Here is a 27,000-nt window from a genome sequence, read left to right as displayed (position 1 = left end):
CCAGGCTGCTTCTTTAGGGGTTTTGTTTGTTTTATTTTTTGAGTAGAGCTAGGAGTAAATTTAACAGAGTTTAAAATATCTCCTGTTGTGAATTATCCATAACATTAGATTGTAAATTAGAACTCACTATGTTTCAAAAGACCTTGTTTTCCTGGAAACATCTAATTGGACCAACAACACTCTAGCTTTCTACTCAACAGACAAGAGGGGCCAAGAGTCAATGGGGTCACCTGGATAGAGAGATAATTCTATCTAAAAATGTTTCCCTCTATTGGATAGTTACTAAATAACCCCATCAGATCTCTTTCTGAAGTCTAAGACTGTAGTGAACAGCAGATATAAAGATAGTAGAAACAGGTGGCTCAGTTGGTTGAGCATCCAGCTCTTAGTTTCCGCTCATGTCATGATCTCACAGTTTGTGGGTTCGAGCCTCGTGTCAGGCTCTTTGCCAACAATGCAGGGCCTGCTTGGAGTTCTCTATCTCCCTCGCTCTCTACCCCTCCCCTGTGCTCTCTCTCTCTCTCTCTCTCAAAATAAAAAATAAATAAATAAATAAAATAAAAAACTTAAAAAAAAGCAGAAACAAAAAAGATAATCACAAGAATTATGGTATCAAATTAGGGAACAATGGAAGTTGACAAGTCACTGTACGTGGGGAAAATATGTCAGAGGCAAAGGCACATAAGAAATCTTTTATAAACTACTAAAGGTTTCTTTAAAATGCCAACTCTGGAAACATGTTATAGTAAATCATAAAAAAAAAAAAAAGAATTCATGTTTTAAAACAATCTTCCAATATACTGGGACTAAATAGATGATTAGATAATGGAAAACAATCTTTCACTAATTTCTGATTCTGAAAAATAGGAGTCAATCCAAAAACAGCATATGATTGAGACCCATCTGCACAAAAGCCTAACACTGCAAATGAAGCGAAGAGCTCAATATGGTTGACTCATTATCAAATGTTTCCATGACACTTCAAGAGAAGCACAAACAACAGGGGGTAAAATCTCTTCAGTTGGGCTATTTACAATTCCTATCCTGAGGCTCTTCACTGATGGTACATGCAATTCTTCTAAATACTGATGAGAATTAATTTCTGTGTTGTGATTTTTTAAGGGATTATTAACCAGATAGCAATAGTTATTAAAATAAGAACTAAAGCAATGAAGTTTTACATTGAAATTATTAATTTATTATTAAAATAAATAAAATAAGTATTGCTTCTCAGCCTTTTGGGTAAGGTCAAGTGTAAAATACATAAAATAAATTTAATAGATTTTGAGTTTTTACGTAACTTTTTATCCAGTATTTTTTTTTTGTTTACCCAGTATTTAAAAATTAAAACATGCTTACAGAAAAATTCTAAGAATTCAGGAGGTACATGACAAAGAGTAAAAAAATATCTCCTTCATAAACACTGTCCAGGCTATAGATGACTCCTAAAAAGTAAGCATGTTTGGCAGATTTTGTGTGCTGTATCAGGAATGGTCTGTATGGTATATTTAAGGAAATACCTAAATACACAGATATCTATTTCAGTGCACAAATGGGTTGTACACTGGGCACACTGTTCTGCCACTTAATTTTTTTCCTTTAAGGTAACCTCGACATCTTTGTATATCAGTATCTCATTCTTCCAGTGATGGCATAATATTCCATTAGAGGGGTGAACCATGATTTATTTAAATAGTCCTCTACTAACAGACATTTAGATTATCTCCATATTTGTTTGTCGTCATAAACAACAATGCAAACATCCTTTAACATATTTTGTGCAATTCTGTCACTATGTCTGTAGAACACATTACTAGATGTGGATCTGGCAGGTCAAAAAATATGTGCATTTTAAATTTAAAAAAATACTTTAAGAAGCAAATAAAATTGTGTATCTTTGCACTTATATCTTAAAAGAGGCACTCCATTTGAAAATAATACACTTGTATCTTAAAAGAGGCACTCCATTTGAAAATAAAAACAGTATACTGCAAAAAAGATGACTCCTTAAGCCAACTTTCTCGAGTATTATCAATTATAAAAGTTCTCCATATCTTCATACAAGTTTCTTGAGGAACCAGATGCTTTATGAAAGTAGGTATTATAAATAATAATCTAAGACAGATGTAGGAAAAGAAAAAAAGCCAGCAGCACATCCTAATAGAGTTCGGCTCTTTATCCAACTGCCAGTCAGAGCTTTATTCCTTAAAGTCTCTTTTGTTCCAGAAATAAATCCACTGTCATTGAAACTTTCTTCGTACTCCTTGATTTAGTAACACAATCATAACAGTACAGATGTTTATTTTTAGCTAATTAAATAGTTATAGCTAAAAAAAATTACCCACCTCTATAAAAATGAACTGTATGATAGCTCCATTGGTTTACTTCCCCCTGGACAACAGGCTTATTGTAATTTTTATTCTAAGGAAGTCAAAATAATCACTTACTTGCAATATTCAAAGACAAACCACATTTTTATTAAATAGCCAGAAAGATCTCAAAACAGAAACAGTTTATTATAAATATGATAAACTGAAAGCACTAAGGAAGTTACACAGACTGGGTTACAAAACTATAAAAATCCAATAAAGGGAACCAATTGGAGTGCAGCACCAAGGCCACAGTCATTTGCCCTCCATTCAGACCCTCAAAGGAAATTCTGCAACTTTCATCAGTTCCAAGAGGAGTGGAGCCAGAGTTACCTCCTCTAAAGAGCCTTCTCTGAATCCCTCCTCTTCACAAATTACTCTTCCTAAACCTCTTTGAATTTTCATATATTTTCAGGTCTGTACTCCACCTCATTACTATGTCCCCCACTAGACCATGGTGTCTATGTTTATATCTCCAAGTGTGCTGTTAGAAAACTGTGAATCTCAAGTTTCCTCATCAATAAAATGGGGATAATATCTACCCACACTGCTTCACAGACATATGCGAAGGATTCCAGGAGATAACAAATTAAAGTCCACTGTAAACTGCTATATAAATAGGTGAGAGGTGCAGTCGGGGAATATTTACTCAATGAAAGATTCTATCATGCCCCTTGAGCTAGGATTCTGTTAATTTATTGTCAAGACGAACAGTTCAGGGCATTGATTAATAGGAATACACCAGAACAGTGGTTCTAAATCTTGGCTGCATATCAGAATCACCTGGGGAGGTTTTAAAATCCCATTGGGGTGCCTGGGTGGCTGAGTTAAGCGACTGATTCATGGCTCAGGCCATGATCTCCTGGTACCTGAGTTTGAGCCCTGAACCACATTCTGTGCTGACAGGGCAGAGCTTGGAACCTGCTTTGGATTCTTTGTCTCTTTCTCTTTGCCCCTCCCCCCCCCCCCCCCCCTTCACTCTGACTCTGTCTCTCTCTTTCTCTCTCTCTCTCTCAAAAATAAATAAACATTAAAAAAAAATTTTTAGGGGCATCTGGGTGGCTCAGTCGGTTAACCGTGTGACTTCAGCTCAGGTCATGATTTCATGGTCTGTGAGTTCGAGCCCCGCATCAGGGTCTGTGCTGACAGGGCAGAGCCTGGAGCCTGCTTTGGATTCTGTGTCTCCCCCTCTTTCTACCCCTCCCCTGCTCATGCTCTGTCTCTCTCTAAAAAATAAACAAACATTAAAAAAAATTTTTTTAGTCCCAATGCCCAGGCCATACTCCAAATCAATTAAGCCATAATCTCTGGAGACAGGGCCCAGGCATCAGCAACTTTATAAATGTTCTCAGTGATTCAATGAAGCTGCAGTGGTTGAGAAGCCCTGCACTGGAGAACAGTTGTTCAGGAGCAGTGGTTCCCAAAACTATTCCCCAAAGCAAATCCTCACTGTGATAGGCTTTGTGAACCAAATGATTCCCAGGCCTTTCCTCAGACCTACTGAAGCAGAACGTCCAAGGAGGTAGGGCTCTAGGTTTTTTAGAATTGCAAAAAGTTCCCCAGGTGGTTTTGAATATTGTATTTGGAATTACTAACCTAAAAATACTCAACCCAATAGGAAATCATCCCCATGTAGGCACATGGGTGGCTCAGTCAGCTGAGCATCCAACTCATGGTTTCAGCTCAGGTCATGATTTCATGGTTCACAGGTTTGAGCCCTAAGTCAGGCTTCATGCTGACGGTGTGCAGCCTACTTGAAATTCTCCCTCTCTCTCTCTCTCTCTCTGCCCCAACCTCCCCACCACCCAGCTCACACTCTACTCCTGCTCTCTCAAAACAAACTTAAAAAAAGCAGTTTCCATCACAATAATATGTACTTGTTAGAAATACAAGTTCCTGGGGCCCCTGGGTGGCTTAGTCAGTTGGGCGTCTGACTCTTGATTTTGGCTCAGGTCATGATCTCATGATTCCTGGGTTCGAACTGCACATCAGGCTCTGCAATGACAGCGTGGAGCCTGCTTAGGATTCTTCCTTTCTTTCTCTCTGTCCCTCCCCGACTCATGCTGTCTCTCTCTCACATGAAATGAATGAATGAATGAATGAATGAATGAGGAAGGAAGGAAGGAAGGAAGGAAGGAAGGAAGGAAGGAAGGAAGAAAGAAATTCTCAAGCCTCACCCTAGACTTAATCCAATCCGACGGTCTGGGGATGTTTTTGCCAACCCGCCAGCTGACTTCAATGCACTCTAGACTTTGAGAACAACTGCTTTACACCACACCTGTCCTCAGAGCCCCTCACTGCAGAGCTCCCTGAAATCGTACACTAGTTCCTCAGCAGATTCTTAATGAAGCAGAAAGGACGTAAACAGCCACAGCTCTTCTCCACTCCTTTTCCTGTTTTCCCCAGAGCAGCCAGCTTTATAAGAAATAATATGGAAGGTTAAAGGTGAGCCAAGAATATGTGAGAGTTCTACTGTGGACAGAGTCATGAAAAGCAGCACTACTTTTTGTAGGTGAGGTGCTGGTAAGTAGGATGCTTTGGCCTGCATTACAAAACCCTGAGTGATCAATTGTCCTGGTTAGATTAAGATCAAGGGGGCCTCACAGGATGCAAGTTATTCAGTGCTACGTCCATGAAAACCACAGGAAAATAAAGATGATGCGGTCACCATAAAAGGGACATGGCCAGTGGAGACACTACCAGATCAAATTGTCAACCTGGAAACCCTTGTGTTCCTGCTCTGCTCCCTGGGTCATAGCCCTCTCCCTGTCCATGGGTACCAGTTCCAGGACCAGCCTTCTGCCTTGCAGATCAGGGCTTATTCCAGTCATCCTTGTCTATGGGTGAGATCTCTGCTCACTCTAGCACAGTGGTTCTGAGCCCTGGACATACATTAATATCACAGGGGAAGCTTGTAAAACAATACCAAGCCTCACTTCATACCAGTTATATTAGAATCTCTACAGGTGGGACCTGGCATTTTTAAAATCTATCCAGATGATTCCAATATGCTGCCATGGTTGAGAAGCTATGCTCTGGCCAATACCCCTTTGCAAGAACTGAAGCCCTGCTGTTGAACTTTACTGTATACTAGATTCCTCCCAGGCATGTGCACTCCCCAGACTTCTGTTTGTGGCCACGCTGCTGAAATCTATTCCACCAGGTGCTTGCCTACAATAACCTATTTCCAATTTCCTCTTGAGTAGTATCAACATGAGGAACCCACCCTTTTCTTACCTTTACCCTCCCTCCCAATGGTGACAAATGGTGCTTTCAGTCATTATTCAGTCAGGAGTATACCACATCTCCCTAGTGCCATCTGCATCAAGGAAATTCCTAGAAAAGCAAAATCTTATTATGTTGGAGAGGATCTACCAACCCACCTGGATTAAAATTCATAATTTGGGATTACAAAGAATCAGAGCAGATTCGCAGAAGTGACATAGGCTAAACACCTCTTCAGGTACAAAGTATAAGAGTATTTGATTCTACAGGCTCTCAAAGAAAAGTGTAGAGAAAGATAATCTCATCTCATTTTACAGTAAGTTAAAAATTAAAGAACACTACCACATGGTGGTTCCCAAATGCCAATAATCCATGGGTCTATACTAATGCAGGTCAAAATCTCTACCAGTTCATGCCAAAATGAGAAAAATAATTACAATGTTGTCAGTTTTTCATAAAGCTAAATGTACTTAATTTTTATATAACTTCCCGTTGTTTTGAGATTAGTCCATTCCTTCCCTTTGATTATTAAACTTAAGAATTTTTAAATTTTTTAAAAAATCTTTATTTTCAGGGTAATTTTAGACACAAAAAAGTTGCAAAGATGGTGCACAGAGTTCTAGAATACCTAATCACCCAGTTTCTCCCACGGTTAACATCTTACATTACCTGAGTACATTTGTAAAAACTAAGAAATTGACCTCAGTACATTACTATTTAATAGACTTTGAGCACTGAGATTTTACCAGTGTTTCCACTAATTTCCTCTTTCTGTTCCAGGATCCCTAGCCCAGGGTACTATACTGCATTAGTTGTCATACTCATTTTCTGTGAATTGGTGACAATAGCAAATAGAATTTAATATGAAAGGTTGTTTCCTATACAGTGAAAATTAAAAGACTGGCAATCCTATAATGATCTCCATAATTTGTTTTGTTAGTTTGCTGGGCTATGAAATATAACTCTAGGATGAATAGTATAAGTGAATACTTCCTAGGCTTTAACTTCACTCACACTATAAGTTTTCAAAAGATTTTTTTAACACCCTTATGTAATCAGCTTAATTTAGGTGACTGGTTAAAAATATATTTTTTTAAATAACCCATGGACATAAATTCCAGGGGCGCCTGGGTGGCTCAGTCGGTTAAGCGGCCAACTTCGGCTCAGGTCATGATCTCACGGTCTGTGAGTTCGAGCCCCGCGTCAGGCTCTGTGCTGACAGCTCAGAGCCCGGAGCCCGTTTCAGATTCTGTGTCTCCCTCTCTCTCTGACCCTCCCCTGTTCATGCTCTGTCTCTGTCTCAAAAATAAATAAACTTTAAAAAAAAATTTTTTAAATAACCCATGGACATAAATTCTAAAAGATTAGTCAATAACACTTTGCTATAATAAAAATCTAGGACCCTTTGTTTTCTGTGATTGTTCTGGACTATCCTTTCAAGGATGTTCATATAATGGACGGCCTTGAAAGATAGAGATATCTCCCTCTAGAGCAAAAAGCTAAACATGTTTACTTCCTATTTTTTTTTTATATTTACTTATTTTTGAGAGACAGAGAGAGACAGAGCGTGAGCAAGGGAGGGGCAGAGAGAGAGAGAGAGAGAGACAGAATCAAAAGTAGGCTCCAGGCTCTGAGCTGTCAGAACAGAGCCCGACACAGGGCTCGAACCCACGAACTGTGAGATCATGACCTGAGCTGAAGTCGGACACTTAACTGATTGAGCCACCCAGGTGCCCCTGCTTCCTATTATAAAAGATCTAGGTTTCCTAAATTCAGAATTTCTCTCTAGTAACATGACACACCATGTGTGCAGGTGTCACCCAGTCCCTCTGTTAGCCCCTGGGAATTAAGGCTCAAGACACAAATAAAAGAAAATGTTGATGTTCCGGCTATTGCTATTGCTATGAGATATAAAGTCCTTTGTCTCTGACCCGGGATCTCCTCTCTTCTGCTAACACAGATGAAATTGCAGCAGGCTAACTTGTTAAACTCAAAGTAGGATAAAATCTCAGACCTTCAGAGTTCTGGAAATTGGGATTTCCATCTTTCTCTGAAGGTTAGGAGATTTGCTAACAGTGAGCCTTAGTCCCATACTTCCATCTTCCTGTAGGACAAAAATCAGCTGAAGATGAAAAAGGCACACATTGCCCATTTTATCACAGCTAGCCACTCTCTCATTTATACCACTGGTTGATACCTTTGGATATTTGTGCTTGCCACCCTATTCCATGGTATGGTTATCTAAGCAGCAACCAAATTACATGCTTACTCCAACATCTGGAGCTAACGGGTCATTCAAAATTTGTGCACTGTTTTAATATTCACTGATAAGCACTAGGATTTTGCAGCAACATCATTAATCAAAAAACATTTTAAAAACTAATAGATAAATCTAGCTGACAAAAAAAGAGAATTATTTCATTTAAAGATTACATGGTTCCTGTTAAAAAACCATGTAATGGTTCTCTTTAACATGGTTCCATGTTAAAGAGAAAAAGATGTATATTATTGTAGCAAAAGTTACTACAAGAAAGGAAAAAAGAGAACTAGAAAGTCACTGGATATAAATAAAGGTGATAAGGAAAGAGTCTTATTGGAAGGTGGTGAACATCACAGAAAATGAGGGCCATAACTTTCTTACGAGCTCTCAGGTTTAAAAAAAAAAAAAAATCCCACTAGGGACCTAGTGAACTTAAAATCTATTTTTATCGTTGTGCAGGAGTCTTTCCTTATGCTGATTTCCCCTGGGTAATGTCAGTTAAGGAAAATAAAGTATGAAAACTATGATAAGTTCCCAGGAGTTCCAGCTCACAAGTACCCTAAGTGAACAATTGGTAGTCTTTTGCGATGCAATGCATTTCCAAAATGTACAGACTTAGTTCTTTCTCCTCTTGGATATTGGTCCAGGCACCTCCAGCACATATTCTAAATGTTTTTACATTAGTTATGATCAAAATGCCTTCTGTATTAGTTTCCCAGGTTGGCCATAACAAATTACCAAATTACCTGGGTGGCTTAAAATGGAAATGTATACTCTCACAGCACTGGAGGCTAGGAGTCTGAAATCAAGGTGTTAGCAGAGCCATGCTCCTTCTGAAGACCCTTGGAAAGAATCCCCCTTGTTTCTCCCTAAGTTCCTGTGGTTGCCAAGAATCCTCTATGTTCCCTGACTCGTACACACATCCTCCAGCCTCTGCGTTGTCTTCACATTGTGTTTTCCTTGTGTGTTTATGTCTCTAAGTTTCCCTCTTTTTTTTTTTTTAATTTATTTAAGTTTTTATTTATTTATTTTTAAGAGAGAGAAAGCACAAGGGCAGGGTGGGGGGGGGGGCGGGCAGAGACAGAGGGAGAGAGAGAGAATCCCAAGCAGGCTCTGCACTCTCAGCCCAGAGACCGATGTGGGTCTCGAACCCACAAACTGAACCTGAACTGAAGTCCAAGACTTAACAGATTGAGCCACCCAGGGGCCCCTAAGCTTCCCTCTTATAAGGACACCAGCAATGTGATTATGGACTTCTTTGTAATTTGATTATAATCTGAAAAGATCCTATTTGCAGAAAAAAGGTCACATTCACAGATAACAGGCACATGAATTTTGAAGGTACACTCACTATTCAACACAGTACAACTTCTCATCAAGTGAATGTTTAGATTTCTAAATCCAGGGATTTTGCTTCTAAGAAGATTGGCTCAATGGAATAAACTGGAGGCGTCCAGCTTCATTCATTTAATAAGATTAAAATGTATCCTAATTACCTCTAGCCAGCCATTCTAGTTTCCCATAACTTCATTTAAAAATGCTCGCCATTATTTTTACACAAATAATATGGTAAATCTGACCTTCAGTTCCCTTATTAAGTCAAACAGAGCTTCCCAAATTGCTTATTTTTAACCAGAAAATGGGCAAGAGAAATTATTTTTCAGCTGTCAGGTAATTATGACACTCATCAATATAACAATGTCTTCTTAGACTGCTAAAAAAATATTCAGTTCCCACAAAGTGCTCCTCTGCAACAAATTACTGTAATACAGACAGGGTACTTATCAGGTACTGTGAGATGCACTTCTAAATTGGGAGAATGGAAAATCAATGTGGACCACATACAGTGACTATATAATTACAAACTCATGAAATTATAACTCTTTCCAGGAAATTATTACATCATTGTATCTTTTTAAAATAACAGAAGTTTAAATCAATTGCTCTATATGAATTTTTTAGCATAAGAGATGTATATTATCTAAAACTTTATTCTGTAGTTGATGTCTGAACATTAACATTGAGAAATATAACTGATTAGGAGATAGTTCTGCAAAAAGAAAGCATATGTGGCATCCCTAAAATGAAGAAAAAGATTATGTTACATCTGAAAAGAAGACTTTTTGTTGTTTTCTTGTCCTTTTTCTCCCCCCCCCCTAAGAAAAATGAGGGTCTGGGGTAAGGAGAAAAAGGACTTTTTTCCCTCACTTCTACCATGAATTTATCCTCCTTTATTTTCATTTCCATTCTATCATTCTCCCTCTACTCCTTTTCTGAAGAAGTAAGGATAAGCAGCATCCTTTTTCCCTCTTATACCTTGAGTCTCAAACACTTGAGCTCAAGAACTCAACACCAGCATTCAGCATTCCCTCCCTGGATGATTGTGAATTAGCTCAGGGAGGATTTAAATGCACATACAAAAAACTGACTTTGTAAGGAGGAACTTCTTAAGCAATGTCCTTCAGAGAGACAAACTGGTATATTTAAGGCTGTATCTGATGAAAAGTGAAATTAAGTTTGGAAAAGTAAGTGTTGTTGTTTTTTGTTTTTCCCCCAGCAACTGTTTCTGTGGACACAGGTTGGTCATTTGCCATGTTTTTGTTGCTTATTTTCTCGTAAAATGAAAGTGGGAGTTGAATTACATGGTATCTATGATTTGTAATCTATTTTTTATTATTGTTTTTTGTTTGTTTTTGTAATTTACTTTTAAAAAATCAAAGATTACCAACTTTTTTCTTTTAAATACCAGGCCAACTTCCAAAAATTCAGTATCTTATATACAGCACTTAGCATAAAGCAATAAAATTGAAAAACAATAACATAAGATTTGGAAATGTTTTTAATGTTTAATACAAAATTTTTAAACAATTTAAAAATTGTTTCTAAAATCTAAATAATTTCTGAGTCAACTGAAGGTTGATGGGTGTGGGGGCTGGGGGTGTGGGGAAATGAGTGATGGGCATTGAGGGCACTTGTTGGGATGAGCACTGGGTGATGTATGTAAGTGATAAATCACAGGAATCTACCACTGAAGCCAAGACTACACTGTATGTTAGCTAACTTGAGAATAAATTAAAAATAAAAATAATAAATAAATAAATAAATAAATAAATAAATAAATAAATAATTTGTGAGTCATATAAAAGTCATGGTATGGGGCACCTGGGTGGCTCAGTCAGTTAAGCATTCCAACTCTTAATTTCGGCTCAAGTCATGATCTATGCGTTTGTGAGATTGAGCCTCACCTCGGGCTCTGCACTGACCGTGCAGAGACTGCTTGGTATTATCTCTCTACCTCTCTCTCTCTGCCCCTCCCCTGCTTGTGTGTGCTCTCTCTTTAAATAAGTAAATAAATACATTTTTTAAAAAAGTCATGGTTATAAATTACGGAAAAAATGTATATGGACAACAAAAAAATGCAGGTATCAGAACTTCATGAATACTGCTAAAATAGTACTTAAGAGTAAATTTTACATTCCTAGATGCTTACAGAAAATAGGATTGATAATGAATCAGCTAAACATTTAACTCAATGAGTTATGAAAAGAACAAAGAGAAGTGCTTTTAAAGTAAAAGCAGTAAACATTAATAACAAAAGTAAAGCTGATTCTTTGAAAAAATGTTTTAAAAAAAGTTTCAGGATTGATCAAGTAAAAGAGTAAAAGCATAAACAAATGGAAATAAAATAGGAGACACAACAATATAGAATTCAATTTTAAAAACCCTGAGAAGATTTGAAACAAATATAGCAAAATACTAACATGTTAAGTGTATACATGGATATGTTATAATATATGCAATTTTTAATGTTTTAAGTATTTCAAAATTATAGGAATTTATATCACAGGTCAGCTGCTGATAGCTTATGATTTTCAATTTAAAATTGACTTAGAAGCGGCTCTAAAATACTTTGGAAAGGAAACATGTGTGGATGTGAGCCTCAGCACAGGTGACGAACTTAGCACTAGGTGAGCAGATGTGAGGCTCACAATCTGGTTCTTGGTATTCCTGTTTATAGTTACTGCATCCTTTTATGGCAGGGGGAGAAACAGAATCTCTCACACCTGTCCAAACTGGACTTCACCCCACCCAGTGTTGGGTGAATAGGAGCAACTACCCTATTTCCTAACCATGGGCTTAATTCATTCACTTATTTTTTTGGTTCAACAGATATTTATTGTCTTCTAGGCACACAACATGCTGAAGGCTAGGTACACACTACAAGTTTCCACAGGAGCTTACTCTTGGAGTAACTTCTCACGGAATGTACAGTCTAGAGGCACAGACGATTGTTTTATTGTGAAGCAGAGTGTGAAGGATAGCTTTTGTTGATCCGGCTGTGCCTCCTGTGCCCTGAGTAGGATCAGAAACCGGCAGGAAGAATGGGCAGAAGCCACCAAAGGCCTAGCTAGAAATTCTTTACAAACTGTCACTCTACCTTAATAATAATATCAAAACTGATATTTATGAAGCACTTTCTCTACCCAAAGCTCTGGGCTACATGTTTGTCTTACTCATTTCATAGACGAGGAAAATGAACAAAGAAGGAATAAGGACTGTCCAAGGTCCTACAAATACAAACTGGCAGAGTCAGGATATGAATCTAAATTCATAGACTAATTCTTGAACTAAATTCAAGACTGTCTAGCCTTAATGATACTGTCAGTCTTTAAGCTTTACTGCTTCCAAACTACAGACCTGTTCTGGACTTCAAAACAAAAGAAGTGCTTAATTATATCTGTTAACACTACTCAAGAAAAATTGAAAAAAAAAATTGTTTTTTAATCAGAAAAGTAGCATGAAAAAGCTCAAGAAGATAGCGCTTACTCTGCACAAAAATCTAATTGCCATGTGGAATGTCTACTGACCCCACTCAGAATTACCAAAGCCACTATTCTGCTTTCCAGAGACAGTTAAAAGTACTCTTCCAGATTTTCGAGAATATTGAGAAAAGAGAAAAATCAATGTGTAAACCCAAAGGAAGGATTGGTCCAATTCTTGTAGGTCATACCTGATTTCTTTGAGTTGAGGCTCTGGTCACAGATCATACTCCTGCTTTGATCCCATCCCTTCTTGTACCACCTCCTGCTCTATCCACCCTCTCTGGTTTCTTTCAGTTTCTCTAAGGCACCAAGATCCTGCATCAGGGCCTCTGGATCCTTACACATGCTAATTTCACTGCCTGCAAAGCTGTTCCTCTCGCATTTCATCTGCCTGTTACTTATTTTTCAAACTTCAGAATTCACATCATTTCCTTAAGGAAAGCTTTCCTAACCAAGCAGACTAGATGAGGTCTCCCATAAAATGCTTTCGGGACGTGGACTTAATTCCCTTTACAGCACTTTCATAACTGCCATTTGAAAAGCTCTTTTGGTAGTTATTTTCATTATGCCTGTCATCCCCACTGAACTGTAAGTGTTGAGAGAGAGAAGTGTATCATACTATTCATAGCTACATCCCTAAGCTGATGGCAAGCACTCAATATATATCTATTGAAAGAAGGAGAAGTGAGAACACAAACAGGGTATCTGAGAATTTAGGTTTTTTCCCACTGTCATAAATCTCTAATGTCACCTTTCATAGTTCCTTAAACTCCACATGGGTAAGTTTTCAGAAGTTTCCCATAGGGATAATCAGGTCCACTTGGATCTACCTCCCATTCTAACTCTTACATGCAACAAAAAGGCTGTTATGATAAAACATCAAAAGGAGCCCTGATCAATTACCCCTCCAAAATGGCTCAAACCACTCAAAGCTAAGGTACTTATTCTCTGGTCATTATTACCTGTTCTTATTTTTACAGTGGCCACTTATTCACTGGAAAATAAGCATTTTTTATAAATGAGTAAGAAAATAACACTAGGACAACACAGGGAATAATCTATGATTTTTTTTTTTTTTTTTGCTTCAAACCAGTTTCAAACTTGTCAAAAACATTTCCACAACTTCCTGTTCAATCATAATTACTCTAGTAATTGTTCATTCTAAATTCAAAAAAAATTGCAACAGTAGATTTATATAAGACATTATATAATGAAAAATTAACTCTATGATTAGAATTAAAGAAGGAACAATATTCTATTACAAAATAGTTAATTGGTTCTAAACATAGAAATACCACTAGTTAGTGCTACTTTTAATTTTAACTTACGGCTGAACATGTCTTTTTAAGTGTATGGATAACACTTTGAATATTAACAGATGAAATAATTATTTAGGGACTTAATTGGAAAAAATATTACACTAGAAAGAAAAGAAATAGGACTTTCTACTCAAACTGGTTACAAACAGAGCTTTGAAATAGAACTCACACAGATACCAGCTGTCACTTTTCATTTCTCCCTGCTCCTAGCCCTAAGATACCTGACCTGTATAAACTGGTAATGGGCCAATATATTTTCTTCAGGCTACAAAGTTAAGACTACTTGCAATCTTAACAATGCCATTAAGGTAGCTGATGCATTATACATGATGATGGACCTACAGCAACCCTGCTTTAGTCCCAAGGGAAAGGAAAATTTACTTAATCCCCAAAGAATTTCTTCCTATAATGCAAAGAGAATCAAATCGTGAAATGTGAGACCTTCCTGAAACCACACTGATTACAAGATGGCAGAGGAGCATATGTCTGCATAAGCTTGCCAAGGGAAAAATGCACACACTGTCCAGCTCATCAAAAGAATACTAAAATAGAGACTAGCTGTGGCTAAAAAATAAAGTTAGGAAACATAACCAGAATAAATATCACATGTAAGGAAGAAACAAACACTTTAGAATTTTTAAATTAAATTTGTGTAGCTCTTTAACTCTTCCGTGGGGGGGGGGGGGTGGCGTGTGGGTGTGGGTGCACACACATGGGGAAAGAAAAGGGAATGGGTATTTTGAAGCAGGCTGGCAGAAATATAATCAAATATCTTCTAGTCTCTTGGCACGATGATGATATGTTTCGGCTTAGTTACTCTTGTCCATAGAACTTCACATTTCCTCCAGATGCAAATAAATTTACACATAGGCATAAGATGGGCATAAGAACCCAGCCATGTGTTTGCCATGTGCAAGACAGTAACATATTTCAAAGGGTTATAATTTAGCAGCCTTGGCAAATTCCTATACTGAATGGTAGTCTAACCTCTATGGAGAACAAAGAATACTTAAAAATAAATCTCAAGAGAATGGGGCACCTGGTTTGCTCAGTCGGTTATGCATCTGACTTCGGCTCAGGTCACGATCTCATGGCTCTTGAGTTTGAGCCCCGTGTTGGGCTCCGTGCTGACAGCTCAGAGCCAGGAAACTGCTTTGGATTCTGTGTCTCCCTCTCTCTCTGTTCCTCCCTCGCTCACGCTCTGTCTCTTAAAAATGAATAAACACTAAAAAAAATTGTTTTTAATAAGTAAATAAATCCCAAAGAAAAATGGCTAAAAAAACAGGGCTTCCTTAGAAGGCATTTGGTTTTCTTTAGAATAGAAATTTTATATTTAGAATAATTGAAATTCACCTAAACCAAATGATTACATCTTCACTGTATGGCTTACTAAAACAAGTGCCAATGGAGAGGTAATTCCAAATGGTAAACTGAAGTGTTATAACTTAAATATTTGTATTCTGATTCCTCTGTTATTATTTGTTTCCATACAGAAAGTAGACTATAGTGGAAAATAGTAGGAATTCTGGCACCAGACTACTTGGATTTAAATTCTTGGGCAAGTTAGTTATTAAACTTTCTGTGTCTTTGTTTCTTCACTGCAAAATGAGGATAACAATGGTACTATTGGAGGATACATAACTTAGCGTATGTGAAATTTTTATTAGACTAGTATCCAGCACATAGTTAGTACCACACCACCATCTGCTATTTCTTCAACTGCCACCAGTACTTCTAATCTTATTATTCCTCAGTCCAGTTGCCAGTATTGATCCCATCAGAATATCAGTATGATTCAAAGAGGTACAGATCGCATAAAACAAAAAATCCCTGATGGTAAAATGAGCATCCATGGGGTAATAATTATTCATTTGCAAAAATGCAGAATTTTGAGAATGATATAAAACAGAAGCACAGCTAGGGATTTTATTTTTCAATTCCATTAAGGTGAGTACAGTTAGCTGGAAAGAACATGCTACCAATAGCCTTAAGGAAGCAAAATGAGTTTGGCTTTTAAGGAGAATTGGTTAACTCTTGCAAGCAGCTAACATTAAAACCACTGGCAGCAGTAATTTGCCATGAAGAAAGATTGAGTCCTGCAGATAGCAATGAACACATAGACTTTATACAGGAAAGCAACACATGGTAATTATCAATCAACAAAGCCAGCTGACTAGGATTCACAAACACTAGCCATCAAATAGATGGCTTTTCCAGCTATACTTTTGTTCACAATTTAAAATATTTATATGAGGATATATGGTTCTTGCACTAGTAACAGAGAAAATTAAGGAGTCGTCATTTCAATATAATTCACTATTTGAAGATTAAAATATTTAAAAATGAGCAACAGCTCAACTCTGGACCAGAAGCACAAGGTTTCCCTGTGCTGTCTCTAGTTGCAGTTACAGAATCATTTCTAAACCAGGAGATCCTAGAATTGAATACCACTACCAGCCCCCATTATTATTCAATTCAATAACTTCTTATTAAATTGCTGGAAGATTAACCTTACTTATATACATATTTTGTAGGAAGTCTAGATCTCATTCTTGGAGGATTCTTATATCCTCAGGTTTAAAAAAAAATTAGCTATGTCAGCAGTTATAGGCTAGTGAAATCATTAAATATAATAAAATACATCTGGTAACTAAATATTCATGCATAAGAAAAATATGTAGATCAATAATTCTTTAAAAGTCATTCAGGTTTTACTACTAGTCAGACTGATGTTACATCATGGCTAAACTGTCTCAGACAACGGAGAAGAAATTTCTTAAAGTCATCTAATTTTAAAAATCACATATTTGTGGGTTGCCTGGGTGCTCAGTCGGCTGAGTGTGCAACTCTTGTGGTTGGCTCAGGTCGTGCTCTCACGGTCGTGAGATCAAGCCCCATGTGGGACTGCACTGAGCATGGAGCCTGCTTAGGATTCTCTCTCTCCCTCTCTCTACCCTGACCCCATCCTGCTTGCATGCACATGTGCTCTCTCTCTTTCTCTCTCTCTCAAAATAAATTAAAAAAATTTTTTTAATTGTGTATTTGTGGTGAACTTGGTTTTTATTTTATTTTATTATTTTTTTAAAAATTTTAAGTTTATTTTGAGACAGAGAGCAAGCAGGGGAGGGACAGAGAGAGGACGAAAAGAGGATCTGAAACAGGCTCTGTGATGATAGCAGACAGCCCAATGCGGGGCTCAAACTCATGAAGTGTGAGATCATGAACTGAGCCGAAATCAAGAGTTGGATGCTTAACTGACTAAGCCACCCAGGCACCCCTGAACTTGGTGTTCATTAGTGTAAAAAGTTATCAAGTCTATATATATGACATATGAAAATCTCCCCCCTGGTAAAGAGAACCTGTGTGAGGTACCTGCACAACCTGTAACACCTGTCCCTGAAATTGACCTTCATCCTGTACCTAGGGTTTTGCTCACAGAGTTTTGACTCAGTGGTGAAAAGTCCTTAGCCTAAATCTCCCAGAAAATCTAGCAACAAGAACATAAATACAGATTCTGACATATGGGTAGCTGCATCTGCCAAACATACTATCAATGATTCACTAAATTGTTTGTAATAATTTTAATCAACTCTATTTACACACACTTGGTTAAAAAAACAAAAACAAAAAAAACCTCCCTAACAGACAAAATTGAGACCAAAAACCACTTCAGTTTATAGTAAGTGAACTGTATCTCAATAGAACTGTTTTTTCAAAAACAATCCCAGTTACCATGGCAGCAGGAACCCCCCCAAAGGACCAACTAAGGGTCTTTGATTGATAGTCTGCCCCTCAGCCATCCTTAAAATGCACATCACCGAGTTACTTTACTAGATAAAGACCTTCTCCATTTCCACAGAGCCAGGGGAAATGCCTGAACCTTGTATTTGAAATTAAAGGTGATACAACTAAGAGCTTACATGAAAACTTCTATAAATAGATTCATTAAAAAAAAAAAAAACCCTCTCTAAAAGCATCTTCCCAGATCATGTGACTTAATTACCGTCTAGGTAACTAAGTATTACTCCCTTATCCAAGAAGCTCCGAAAAAGCTACTGTAGTGAGAATTCAAGATAGAAAGCATGTCCCTCAAATGTGAAGGAAAGTTGTAAACAGACACATTTTGGAAGGGAAATGCTGTTGTTGAGTTGTCCTCCTAAAAAAACAAAAACAAAAATGGAAAACAACATTTTAAAAAGCTTTTGTGTAGATCACTTGGCAACAGTGGCTGTTGCTTGCATTTCATGTCAAAGACAGGCTCAAAACAAAGAGATCACCTAAAAGCTACTTGAAAAAAACACAAGTCTCCATTTCAGAAGATTCATCACTGAAGCAATGGTATAGAGGGCCCTGTACTAATGAATGCAGCAAAATTTACTGCACACCCAAGCCTGGTTTTCCTTTTCTTCTTAATCGCTTACTCTTTCTTCTTCCTTCTATAGAAAGAACCAGGATTCTGAACAGTAATGCAGTTTTGAGAATCAATAAGGAAACTTGATACTCAGAATAAGCAAAAACAGATTAACCCCTTTGTTCATCTTTTCTGCTGCAATAAATATATATAATGACACTTTGGCAGTTAAATAGCAATTTTTGTGTTCCCATGGCCAAAAAATAAATAGTTCAAGCATTTACGCACTACTCAATTGCATGCAATGAATTCAAGAAAAATCTCTCTCATAAAAGGATATGTTAAGCTTTTGTCATTAAAATAAAAAGTAGAAGCAGAATGCAGTCACTGAACTATAATCTATATTTTAAGTAGACTAAATCCTGCTACTAATGACAAACTGAGAACATTTTTTACTTAAGAAAGCAGTCCACAATATTTTATAGCAACACATAATTATTTGGGGGGGTAGTTTTTGCAAACAAAACAAGTTAAAAGATATCTTAAGAAACATTTATTTAATACATTATAGGCTTTTTAAACTATTCAAGTGTCGAACATTATGTTCATTGTGGAGAAATCAGAAAATGAAACATGAGAAAGCTTGAAAATAATTCAAAATAATAAGGAATTTTTTATGGATACCATTCAGGCTTAAAGGAACTACAAAGTTAGCATAAGCCAGGAAGGTATATGTTGCCCTGATGGTCATCACATTTAATATTTTCTAAGTGATCTCTTAAAGCTATTCTCCCACTAGAAGCTTTTTTCCTATCTTTGACACATTCATTGTGGAAAACAAAAAGATTAAAGGCAGGATTAAAAAACAAGTTAATCTCTTCTTTATGAAAGAAGAATGAGCTAGAAATTGACTTATAAAACTGAGTGCAAAAGGAATCTAGAGATTCGGCCTGTAGCACAGGTATCTGCTGGTAGATGGTACCATTCTATGCTGTTAATCTTTCATGGAGCTTCAACCCCAGGGAGCTAAGATGATGTGAACAGCAGGAGAAAAACTATGGTAGAAAAACTCAGGCTTTCTCCTTGCCTCTATATCAACTTTACTGATATTCTATTTCCAGAAGTAACATTAGCCATTTCAATTTTCTTAGAAAGTATTTTATTTATTTTTAAATTTTTCTTTTAAAGAAAAAGGGAGAAAGAGCAGGGCAGAGGGGCAGAGGGAAAGAGAGAGAATCCCAAAGAAGCTCCATGCTAAGTGCAGAGTTCAACACAGGGCTTGATCCTGCAACTCGGGGATCATGACCTGAGCTGAAATCAAGAGTCAGACACTCAACCAACTAAGGCCCTCCTTAGGAAGTATTTTTAATGAGAATTACACCATCATTCTTTTACAGTAAAAGGTTTCCTTGAGTCACAATAACCTTTCCTGCCCTCAGGTAAACACTTTTTCCTCTGGCACCTGCACCCCAACACACAGCAATTCCTTTACCCATTTATATACTCAACCTTGATCCACACTCCTCTGCTTTCTTACTATCTTTTTACTGCCACTATGGGTATTAACTGAGACAATGATCCTTGAGTGCCCTCAATTCAATTAAATGATGGACAGTAACCAGTTGATTGACAAAGTCAAGGCTGTATAATGAGCATTCTGTACACAGCCATTAGGATCCTGATCCAAAGACAAGCTGGGAGTGCTCATATACAGTAGATTAGAAATAATTTGAGCTAATTAGATACTTAGCAGCTATTACTTTTGCTTATAAGACATCAAAAAATCTAACCAAAAAAAAATATTGTTATAACAAATGATACTGATGACTGGTCATGGTCTTTCATAGGTAATAAATACAATAAATCATATCTCTACCAAGATAACTATTCTTTTTCACCCAAAGGAAATCTGCCCCATTCCACATCTACATATATTCTTGATAGATATAAAGAATTGAACCATTCCTTTCCTAATGATCCAAAATTCCTACTATGGTGATTTTCCTGAGATGTGATAAGTAAAACAGGCTTTGTACTAGATGTGTCTTTACCATATGTTGCACAAGGCAAATGACATAACTGAAAAACTACCCTAACACACAACCAAATTTGAGAGAAATACCTAAAAGGTCTTTGAGTAGACCACCACTTCAGGTTAAGGATAAGACTATAAAGGAGTCATTAGGTACCTCCAAAATGAATTAGGTATGTATAAAATCAGTCCAAATTAAATACATTTCAGTTTTCATGGCTATCCTCTCTTACATAATATAGAATATATGGTAGATAATATGGTTTAAGAGTCAGCTCGGGAGTTAAATAACCTAGATTTCAATTGTGGCTCTACTACTTTTCACTGTGTTGATTTCAGCAAGTTACATAACCTCTATATACCTCAGTTTCCTGTCAAGTGTCATAATAATCATATTTATAATCACAGGTCATTTTGAACACCAAATACATAGAAGTTCATGTGCCTGTCACATCACAAGCAATAAATACAATGATTATTAGTATTATAACACTGATTAACCAGAGTCTATATAACTGGAAACCAATTAAGCTGAATATTGGCAGCTTTCAAGACAAAAAAGCTAGCTAACAATAAAACAGTGAGCTGCACAGTTTACACTCATTTGCTGCTGCTCATCAATCCTAATTTACTTTGTCTCAAGAATCTAGATCTACAGTTCGTCACAGTCAAAATGAAAAGATTTTGTTCCCAAGATACTCTGATCAGTTGAAGCTTACTGTTAAAATTCTTTTTAAATGTTTTTTATTTATTTTTGAGACAGAGAGAGACAGAGCATGAGTGGGGGAAGGGCAGAGAGAGAGGGAGACAGAATCTGAAGCAGACTCCAGGCTCTGAGCCATCAGCACAGAGTCTGATGCAGGGCTCAAACCCACAAGCTGTGAGATCATGACCTGAGCTGAAGGAGGACCCTCAACCAACTGAGCCACCCAGGCGCCCCTTAAAATTCTTTTAAGAGTTCATATTAAACACATAAAAGTTCTCTCTAAGCTAAGGGGCAAATTTAGAATTTAATTTTTAAATGAAATGGAAATAAATTTAAGTGAAAGATGAGATTAATATGTCTTATTAAAGGTACAAAAATATTTTTTTTCTGCTTAAAGCCTTTATCTTTGTAACCTTTGAAGAAAGTTTTTTAAAAAACTTTAAAATCAGGATTCTGTATCTATCTGACCAGAATAAAACCACCTTTGACAAGGCATAGAATGTCTTTGCAGACAATACACATTACTATCTTAAGGAAAGATCACTGACACATATTTCATTTTACTCTAAATATAAAATTGCAGTCAACAGCAAAATCCAGACTATAAGAAAACACACAAGATCAACAATGTATCTGTGGAAGAAACAAATTTGTTGTAAAAAGAGAAAGATATGGGGAAACCAATGGATTAAAAGAGACTTTTTAAAAATCATTTAGGGGCACCTGGGTGGCTCAGTCGGTTAAGCGGCCGACTTCGGCTCAGGTCACGATCTCACTGTCCGTGGGTTCGAGCCCCGCGTCGGACTCTGTGCTGACAACTCAGAGCCTGGAGCCTGTTTCAGATTCTGTGTCTCCCTCTCTCTCTGACCCTCCCCCGTTCATGCTCTGTCTCTCTCTGTCTCAAAAATAAATAAACGCTAAAAATAAAAATTTTAAAAAAAATCATTTAAAAAACTTAGGCAAAATTAAACTACAGGGATACATGCTTGGGTAATAAAACAATAAATAAAACCAGAAAAGTCGCAATAGTATTTACAAGTCTCTAAGAGGAGGCAGGAGGAGCTCAGCTTTGGGAAGTATCACACAGAAGAGCTGGTCAAGCTCCATTTCTTGAATTGAATAGTGGTTATGGAGTATTCACCTTAGTAATTTCTGTGCCAGTGTTATATATTAGGAAAAAAAAATGTTTGGAAAAAAAAGGTTTGAAAAATATAATCGCAATCTAAAAGATTTGCCAAAGTAGCTATTATGTACTTTTCCATGCAAATACATTCCTTTCCCACAGTCATACTCACACACTTAAATAAATGCATTGTACCTGAATCTCACAAATAAAGGTTCCATGATACGTGAGCAGTCATTTATCAGATTGATGTCTACTCATTGCTTAAATCTGGCATAAATGAATTTGGTTTTATGTCATCAAAAAAGTAGAGTTTTGGGGCACCCAGTTGGCTCAGTCGGTTGAGCATCCGACTTCGGCTCAGGTCATGATCTCGCAGTTTGTGGGCTCGAGCCCTGCATCAGGCTCTGTGCGGACAGCTTGGAGCCTGGAGCCTGGAGCCTGCTTCGGATTCTGGGTCTCCCTCTCTCTCTGCCCCTTCCCCACTCATGCTCTGTCTCTTAAAAAATAAATAAAAACATTTAAAAAAATTTTTTTAAAGAAGTAGAGTTTTGTCTTGATTTCATACCCTTCATTTATTTCACTTCCAAGAGCAAAGCCAATTTAAAAACAAAACCAAACCAAATAGAGCTCTTAGGAAAGGTGTTATGGGCTTAATTGTATTCCCCTGAAATTCTTATGTTGAAGTCCTAACTCCCTACTATTTCAGACTGTAAAGATAGTCTTCAAAGAAGTAATTAAGCTAAAATAAGGTTGTTAAGAGCAGGCCCTAATCCAACATGATGAATGTCCTTTTAAGAAGAAGAAATTGGAGAACAGATATACACAGAGGAAAAATCACGTAAAGCCATATGGAGAAGGCACCATCTACAAGCCTCAGAGGAAACCAACCCATTTGACACCTTGGTCTTGAACTTCCAGCCTCCAGAATTGTAAGAAAATACATTTCTGTTGTTTAAGCCACTCTGTGGTACTTTGTTATGGGAGCCTTAGCAAACTAGTACAGCACATAAGAAAAAAATTTTTTTGAAAAGGTAGTAGAAAGAAGAAAAAGAAATACAAAATGTTACAATTTTACAATTTTAGTTGACTCATAATGTACAGTGAAAAGAAAAGCTTAAGAAAATTCTGAGTCATTAGTAAAGAAAAGAGAACAGATTACGTTAAAAAGAAACACCCCAATGAGCGAAGCACAAAGGGCAAGACACGAGGGAACCAGCAGGAAAATAACTGGCTACTGACTGAATTGATGGGGCAGGATTCAGAGTTTTCAGTGTGGTTTCTGGAAAAAACCCAGAGGAGAATTTTGAGTTAGGTTTTTAAAGGGACTAGACACAAATGGAGGTGATGGGTGAGATCCAAGTGGTTTTCTGAAAGGGAGAAACGTCTTCTGGCCCAAGGGTTTAAATGAAGGTTGGATTTTATTATTTCCCTGGTTTAATAGGGTTGGGGTTTAGGCAACCATCAAACAAAGAAAATGAAATTCTCAGACTGGAAAATCAGCAAAGATTGTGCAGAAAGTCAGTGCTCTGAGTGTTATATATACCCATGGAGCCTAATGATCTCAGAGTGGAGTACACTCTGTTGATTAAGTACAAGTTTCCTGAAAAGGGGACATTACTGGAGCAACATGGCTCTTTGCTCGATCTGCCCTCCATGCTCCTATTTGCATTTCATCATTCCACTGACAGGCATAAATAGAAATAGTGAACTGCCTGTTTTTTTCCTCTTTAATTTAACAATAACAAATACTCTGCATTCAGAAAAGCAACATACAAAATAGGGAAGTAAAGCCAAGCAACGGGAAAGAGAATAGAAGCCCAGAGATTCTAAATCTAGGTAATTTTTTCCAACTATAAGCAACATGGCACCATTTTCCTGTGTCATGCCTGGAAGCATCCTTACGTCCTTTCTACAGAAAGGCAGTGAAATAAATCAACCAACCATTCCATTTGTCAGCCTTAACAAGTTTAGAATAACTTTCTGGAAGGACTGGCATAATTATTATAAATTAGTTCACTTGTAAAAATCAACATATTTTGTTTTTAGTCTTTATCAAAGATATCTATACATGATATAGAAATTTTGCTTATAAAGCAAGATACAATACTGCAGATGTATATGATAGCAAATATACAAAAAATTAAAATATAAATATGTGCACAGAGCAAAACAATACTAAAAGAAAATACAATAAAATTAAAACAAAGTTTACCTCAGTGATGAATTTTGGTGAGTTTTCATTTTTATTTTTACTTTTCTCTACTTGTAAGTTTTCTAAAACGAGTCTGTATCAAATGTATATTCAGAAAAAGAAAGCAAATATATATAAATGGTATTATAATTCTGACAAGGCAAATAGGTAGTCTGAACTCTTTTCAAAAGAAAATAAACACTTAGCCAAAACTTATAATACTACAAAATGAGCCTAAAAAAAAAATGAGCCTAAAAAAAAACCTTTGGGTGGAATTTGGTCTCACATACCCTCAGATTACATCATCATCAGTAGACCAGAAAAAATACACATGCCTATGTCTGCAACTGGAGGAAGATTTTATTTACAAGGCATATCTCTTCAGAGCTTACTTGACAAGAATCAATATCCCGGGGCACCTGGATGGCTCAGCTGCTTGAGTGTCCAACTTTTGATTGACTATTGATTTCGGCTCAGATCAGGATCTCATGGTTCGTGAGTTCGAGCTGCACATCTGGCTCCATGCTGACAGCATGGAGCCTGCTTCGGATTCTCTCTCTCTCTCTCTCTCTCTCTCTCTCTCTCTCTCTCTCCCCCCCTCCCCCACTTTCTCTGTCTCTCTCTCAAAATAAATAAATAAACTTAAAAAAAAAAAAAAAGAACAATATCCTGAGATATCTCTCTCCAGGGATTTAAAACCTCCTGGGACTACCCTGAAGACCAAATAAATTTATCATTTTACCAGGGGAATGTCTTTTCCAACTGAATGCAAAGTCACATACCTATCCTGGACCCAAGATTTCACCTTTTGGTTCTCAGGGCTAACTTAAAGGCACATTTCAGGAATTACTTTCTGTGACATATTCTAAATAAGAACACTTGCATTGTATTAATCCCACACAACTCTTGTATTAATTCCATAAAACATAACTCCCACAATTCCTATAGCACACTAAGAACACTTACTCTGGTAACTAAAGGTTTTATTCACAAGCAGGTGATACACTTAGTTGAAAAATGCCGAAATACAGAAACCCCAAAACTGTACATTAGAAGTTTCACTGAAAATTAAAATCATAATCAATATTTTAACAATTTTCAAAAAATCTCCGCCAGAGGGAGACAATCTTACTTACTTTAACTTCCACAGTCTTCCCTCCGTGTTCAACATGTCTCTCTACGTATTCAGAGGACAGCAAATCGCTGTAACAGATAGAAATGGTGATTAAAAGGGACCCTGAGAGTGTAAATCACTTGAAAGTCACCAAGTTTACATATATCAGCTTTCTGATTTTTAACTCAGATTTGAATACAAAAAGAAAACTTTATAGGTGTCTCTCTGTATCCCTCCCCCCTCCTACTTTCTCTCTCTCTCTCTCTCTCTCTCTCTCTCTCTCACACACACACACACACACACACACACACACACACACACACACACCTGGACTTCTAAAAAAATATGAGGTTAAATCACCTGTCACCCAATGCAGCAGAGCTAATGCCACTGGTCAAGTTCAACAGGTCTCAGAAACTACCATAAGGACACCGTTATTTGCAAGACATCATATTCTTCCTGGTTTTACTTTAGTTTTTATTAAATAGTTCCGATTTGCTACTGTACTTGACCATTTTTAAAGTGTGATATATTAACCTAACAAAATAATCCTTTCCGTCACAAAAAAACATTAAAAAGGGGGCAAAGGAAGGTAGAAGAAATGAGAAGGAATGTGCTTTCAGAAATTTTAAATAATTCTTTTTGAAATCTGTCCTCAACAATCTTCTTGTATAATTTAAACATGCTTACATTATCTTAAATATGCTTCTCTTTAATTCCATATATATATGAAAAAAAATTCCCCTTTAATGGTGGTGCCTCAAGAAACAACTTATATAACAAGTCATAAAGTCTGAAGATTTTTAAAGCAATAAATAAATAAATAAGTAAATAAATAAATAAATAAATAACATTAAGTAAAAATAATTGTGAAGCTATAAATTTCTAAATGCATTAATAGACATTCAACCAACCAAATAATCTTTTTCACAGTGTTATGAAGGTCACCATGCCAAAATTGTCCCAATCATTTCAAAAATGTGAATTTCTGAGCACACAGGTCTGCTGTGATAAGCACCCTGTCTACAGTTGCTTGAAATGTAAACAGAATGATCAAACATGTGTTATATTAACCCAGGCACCATCATCAATTTCCTCCAGCATCTGACCCTTACATTGCCATTTTGGAAACCTATAATCATAGCTTAAGTCCTTGTTTCATTTATCTTTGTAATTTATTTTCCTATTGATGTTATGGGGGAGTCAGTTAGGATGCTCTAAGCTGCAAGATGCAGAAAACACAACTAAAAATGGCTTAAACAATCAGGACATTTATATCTTATTTCTTGTTAGAAATTCCAGGACAGGTGTAATGTGAATATGCTTTTGCAAATCTCCAGATGTTAGACGAATAAATCTGGAGTTCATAAAATACACGCAAACACATTTTAGATGTCTTAAATATAGATAAGTACTAGTAAACAAAATTGTGTTAGATGCGCCAGAATGCAAAGGATGTGTAAAGTATAACTAAGAAGATCATG

At 36.8% G+C, this 27,000-nt stretch overlaps 1 protein-coding gene across 15 annotated transcripts in view; it reads right to left on the bottom strand.

Moving 5' to 3' along the window:
• The window catches only part of ADAM22 (ADAM metallopeptidase domain 22), a 235,764-nt gene that overhangs the window by 89,071 nt on the left and 119,693 nt on the right, over positions 1–27,000 (bottom strand). For all 15 annotated transcript variants that reach the window (XM_042965798.1, XM_042965686.1, XM_042965704.1 and 12 more), the window contains exon 4: positions 25,539–25,605. In XM_042965798.1, the coding sequence (XP_042821732.1) occupies positions 25,539–25,605 (67 nt within the window). The remainder of the gene's footprint in view (positions 1–25,538; positions 25,606–27,000) is intronic.

The sequence above is a fragment of the Panthera tigris genome, chromosome A2, assembly GCF_018350195.1.
Source record: "Panthera tigris isolate Pti1 chromosome A2, P.tigris_Pti1_mat1.1, whole genome shotgun sequence".
Classification (NCBI taxonomy): domain Eukaryota; kingdom Metazoa; phylum Chordata; class Mammalia; order Carnivora; family Felidae; genus Panthera; species Panthera tigris.
Note: the sequence above shows the minus strand (reverse complement) of the source record. Positions and strands in the feature narration are given on the sequence as shown.